Source organism: Colobus angolensis, unplaced genomic scaffold, assembly GCF_000951035.1.
Source record: "Colobus angolensis palliatus isolate OR3802 unplaced genomic scaffold, Cang.pa_1.0 Scaffold21, whole genome shotgun sequence".
Taxonomy (NCBI): domain Eukaryota; kingdom Metazoa; phylum Chordata; class Mammalia; order Primates; family Cercopithecidae; genus Colobus; species Colobus angolensis.
In genome coordinates, this window is record NW_012115266.1 from 91,430 (window position 1) to 96,743 (window position 5,314).

The window sequence follows — 5,314 nt, forward strand, 5'->3', positions numbered from 1 at the left end:
GCAGCAGGTCGTGGCGCCGCAGGGAGGCGAGCAGCTCGCGCAGGAGGTCGGTGTGCCCGGGCTCCAGGTCGTTCTGCTCCAGCAGCACGGAGAAGAGGTCCAGGCCGCTCTGCACGCGCTCCAGCTTGCGCTTGCCCACGCGCCCGAGGCATAGGAACTTGAGCTCGGTCAGCTCGCTGCTCGACAGGCTGGACGACACCGAGTGCAGCAGCACCAGGAACGGGTCCATGGCGGGGCCTGCAGGGGGCCAGGGCTGTGGCCTGCCCGTCCGCGCGCCCGCTGTCTTCGGCTCTCTGACCCTGGCCAGGTGTCGCCGCTTGCTCAGCAGCCCAACGTTCCACCCTAGGCCCTGCGCTCCGGTGCCAGATCCCCTACCGGAAGTCGACCCGAGCGCCTTTTCGACTGTTATCGCGCGAAAAACTCGGGGAACCGCGCATGCGCCCCGAGCGAAGCCGTAGCCGTTTCCGCCCTGGCTGGCGGCGCAGCGGCCGGGCGTGGCCTCTGCGCCTGCGCCCGGCGGATCGTCTCTTTTCCCGGTGGGAGGTGGGGTCTTGGGTATCCAGAGAGTCTGCCGGCGGCTCAGCTGCTTGCGGTGAGGGCGGTCGCGGCCCTGCAGAGTCCGCCTGTTTGCAAAGCGCGGTGCGGCCCTACTGTGTGCAGGGCAGGGTCGGGCCGGGGAGGGCGCAGCCCGAACATCACGTGACCTCACACCTGTTAGTGACAAACGTTACTTACGCATTAACGTTTAGGGACAAACGTGGAAAATGCGTTCTTTGGTGCCCCTGAGGACCTCTTGTGTGTGCAGAAAACACTACTCAGAAGTTTGTGTTTAAAAATGTGATTTAAATAATACATGATTTCCAAAGTAACAGTCTTTTATTAAATCAACATTATTCAGCGGCTACTGTGTCAGGTAGCGAAGTTTGAGGGTCCCTGCGTACCTGGAGTTTACATCATAAGTACAAAAGCGACACGCTCCAGAAGATAAGGTCGTGGCGGGCATAGTGGCTTAGCCTGCAATGCCTGCACTTTGGGAGGCTGAGGCAGGATTGATTGAGCCCAGGAGTTCGAGACCAGCCTGGGTAACATAGCGGGACCCCATCTCTATTAAAAAATAAAAATAAGGAAATCATACACTATGCCAGAAATTCAGAAGAGCCAGGGGAAAGGGAGTCTGTTCACGGGGTGGGCGTATGGAGGGTGGGGGGCCGGGTGGTCTGATGGGGTCTCTGTAAAGGTGCAGGTGAAGGCTGGGAGGGGCCAGGTACCTAGGTGTGGGGGGAAGAGTTGGGCACACGGAGAACAGAAGAGCAGAGCACAGGGGAGGGCTGGGTTTCCAGGAGCAGCAAAGCCGTGGGTCTGGAGGTGAGGAGGGGTGCAGATAGGAGAGCCCTCACCAGCCAACAAGGACTCAGCTTTACTACAGGGTGGGGCAGGGGGTGATGCCAGTTGAGTTTGTTTTTTTAATTGAGATATAATTCACATACCATACAATTCACCCTTTTAAAGTTACACTTCAGTGGTTTTTAATGTGGTCACAAGGTTGTGCAACCCTTATTGCTGTCTAACTTAGGACATTTTCATCACACCAAGAAGAAACCCGTTAGCGTTTACTCCTCTCCTCCCCCACCAACCACGAATCTCCTTTTTTTTTTCTTTCTTTTTTTTTTTCTTTTTTTCAGACAGAGTCTCGATCTATGGCTCAGGCTGGAGTGCAGTGGCACCATCTGGGCCCACTGCAACCTCTACCTTCCGGGTTCAAACAATTCTCCTGCTTCAGCCTCCTGAGTAGCTGGGATTACAGATGCCTGCCACCATGCCTGGCTAATTTTTGTCTTTTAGTAGAGACAGGGTTTCACCATGTTGGCCAGGCTGGTCTTGAACTCCTGACCTCAGTAAGCCTCAGCCTCCCAAAGTGCTGGGATTACAGGCGTGAGCCACTGTGCCCTGCCGAATCGACTTTTCAAATCTATGGATTTGCCAATTCTGGACATTCCATGTATACAGAACCATACAGTGTGGCATTTTGTGTCTGGCTGTTTTCAGCATCATTTTCAAGGTTCATCCATGATGTAGAGCATATGAGTACTTTATTCCTTTTTTTTTTTTTTTTTTTTTTGAGGCAGGGTGTCGCTCTTTTGCCCAGGCTGGAGTGCAGTGGCACAATCTCGGCTCATTGCAGCCTCTGCCACCCGGGCTCAAGCGACTCTTGTCTCTTATGCCCTAGCCTCCCAAGTAGCTGGGATTGTAGGTGTGCGCCACCATGCCAGGCTAATTTTTGTATTTTTAGTAGAGACGTGGCTTTGCCATGTTGGCCAGCCTGTTCTCAAACTCCTGGCCTCAAGTGATCCTCTTGCCTCAGCCTCCCAAAATGTTGGGATTACAGGTGTGAGCCAGTGCGCCCAGCCTCCTTCCTTTTTATGGCTGCATACTATTCCACTGTCTGGGTGTTTGGGTACCACAGTGTGTCTTTTGATTCATCAGAGGGTGGACATTGCCTTTGTTTCCACTTTTTGGCTGTTGTGAATAATGCTGCTGTGAACACTGAGTTACAGTTTTATTTTGTTTATTTATTTATTGAGACAGGGTCTTGCTTTGTCACCCAGGCTAGAGTGCAGTGGCACGGTCATAGCACACTGCAGCCTCCTGGGTTCAAGCGATCCTCCCACTTCAACCTCTTGAGTAGCTGGGACTGCAGGCACGCACCACCACATCTGGCTAATTTTCATATTTTTTTTTGTAGAAACAGGATTTTGCCGTATTCCCCAGCCTGGTCTCGAGCTCCTGGGCTCAAGCGATCCACTGGCCTCAGCCTCCTAAAGTGCTGGAATTTCAGACATGACCACTGTGCCTGGTCTTGAGTTACATTTTTTTTTTTTTGAGATGGGGTCTCACTGTGTTGCCCAGACTGGAGTGCAGTGGCACGATCTTGGCTCTTTGCAACCTCTGCCTCCTGGGTTCAGGAGATTCTTGTGCCTCAACCTCCCGAGTAGCTGGGATCACAGGCATGAGCCACCACATCCGGCTAACTTGCCGGGGTCTGACCCACAGACCCAGGCTGCATTGGAGATGAATAATGTACTCAGACACCAGTATTCAGGGAATGAACCGGCGAGGGGGCCGGACTGTTCGTGGAAAGAGTTGTTCCAGCCGCATGCCCTGACTAGCTGGCCCTGCAGGCATTTATTCAGCACAGACTTAATGACAAAGGCTTTGAGTCAACACACTTGTGGGTAATTAATCTGGCCGCCCTCCCTCAGAGACAGGAGTCCTGCCCGTGAACGATCAAGGGTCGGTTTTAGGACAACATGAGTAAACCAGCTATTTAGATAAACTCCTCTACATTCCTGTGTATCTACACCCTGAGCTTTTAAGAGAATTCAGTTTCCTTCAGCCAAATCTTTTACTGACGCTATGCAAACCTCCTGGCCTTCCAAGAAGGTTTCCGTCTATTTCCTATAACTTTATAAGTTCTCCTACCACCCTGACCGATCTCTTACACTGTGTATGTTTAGCAGAGACACAGTTTCACCATATTGGCCGGGCTGGTCTGGAACTCCTGACCTCAGGCAATCTGCCTACCTCGATCTCCCAAAGTTCTGGGATGACAGGTATGAGCCACCATGCCCAGCCTTTTTTTCTTTTTTTTTTTTTTGAGATGGAGTCTCACTCTGTTGCCCAGGCTGGAGCGAAGTGGCGAGAGCTTGGCTCGCTGCAACCTCCACCTCCCAGGTTCAAGCGATTCTCATACCTCGAGTTACATTTTTAAAGATCATGCTGGTTGCTGGTTAGAAGTCAGGGGACTTCAATAATCCGAATGAAAGACAGTGTATTCAGACCAGAGGGCAGGTAGCAGTGGAGGTGGTGAGAGGGGGCAGCCTTCTTTAGATTGGGGATATGCATAAACTCGAGAGCACAGGATACCCTGTAAGGTTTGAAGGCTGGTCCATCCATTGATGGAACCCGGGAAGGGGCAGGTGGGGTGGGCTTGAGGGAGGACTGAGGTTGGCTTGGGATGTGTGTGTGAGATGCTGCTATGGTTTGAATGTTTGTCTCCTCCATTAATGGGTTAATGGACTGATGGGTTATTATGGGGGAGGATCACACTAAGCTCCCTCATCACGTGATACCCTGCATCGCCTCAAAACTCTGCAGACTCCGCAGAGAGCCCCCGCCAGCAGGAAGACTCTCCCTGGATGTGGACCCTTGACCTCGGACTTCTCTGACTCCATAACTGTAAGAAAGACATTTCTGGGCCAGGCGCAGGGACTCACACCTGTAATCCCAGCACTTTAGGAGGCCAAGGCGGGTGGATAGCTTGAGCTCAGGAGTCCAAGTCTAGCTCAGGCGACACGGTGAAACTCCGTCTCTACAAAACAATGCAGAAAAAAATTAGCTGCGTATGCACCTGTAGTCACAGATACTCTGGAGGCTGAGCTGGGAGGATCATTTGAGTCTGGGAGGCAGAAGTTGCAGTGAGTTGAGATTGAGCCACTGCACTCCAGGCTGGGTGACAGAGTGAGAACCTGTCTCAACAACAACAACAACAACAACAACAAAAAAGAAATTTCTTTTCTTTGTAAATTATTCAGTTTCATGTATTCTGCTATAAGCAACAGAAAGCTAATACAGATACCTATTAGATGTTTTGGTGGAGATGTTGACTGGTCAGTGAGGGGCATGGGATGATGGGGGGAAGAGGTGAATTTAAGAGTTGCCTGCAGATAGATTGTGTTGAAAGAACCAAAAGAGTGCAGTCACCTATGAAGAGGGACAGAAGAGGTGACTGGATGACCAGCTGGGCTCGATGGCTCACCCCTGTAATCCCAGCAGCATCTTCCCGTCCCTGGTGAAGGTTGTTGTGGGGGAGAGGGGTCTAGGATTGTCAGCAATTTTGATTTTTCAAATAAAGCCCTCAGTCTAGGTTTGTGTGCCCATGTGCTTGAGTTTTAAATATGAACTACTCAAAACCACAAAAACACAATGCTGGCCAAAGTAGAAACCTCTGTGGCCTAGGCCAAGCCCTGGAAATCCAAGGGAAGCACTAAGAAGCTGCCTGGGACTTCAGGGGACACCTCCAGGGCTCAGAGCTCGTGAGCAGATCAGAGGCACATCCATCCACTCAATCCATCCATCCATCCACACATCCATCCACCCAGTCCATCTATCCACCATCCATCCACCCATCCACCATCCATCCATCCATCCATTCACCATCCATCCATCCATCCATCCACACATCCATCCACCCATCCACCATCCATCCATCCATCCACCCATCCACCATCCATCCATCCATCCACCCAATCAATGC

At 51.7% G+C, this 5,314-nt stretch overlaps 1 protein-coding gene across 1 annotated transcript in view; it reads right to left on the reverse strand.

Moving 5' to 3' along the window:
- FADD (Fas (TNFRSF6)-associated via death domain) overlaps nucleotides 1-863 on the reverse strand; it is a 4,918-nt gene extending 4,055 nt beyond the window's left edge. Inside the window, exon 1 of the mRNA XM_011942749.1 lies at nucleotides 2-863. Coding sequence (XP_011798139.1) covers nucleotides 2-229 — 228 coding nt within the window. The 5' untranslated portion in view covers nucleotides 230-863. The remainder of the gene's footprint in view (nucleotide 1) is intronic.
- Between the last annotated feature and the right edge of the window lie 4,451 nt (nucleotides 864-5,314).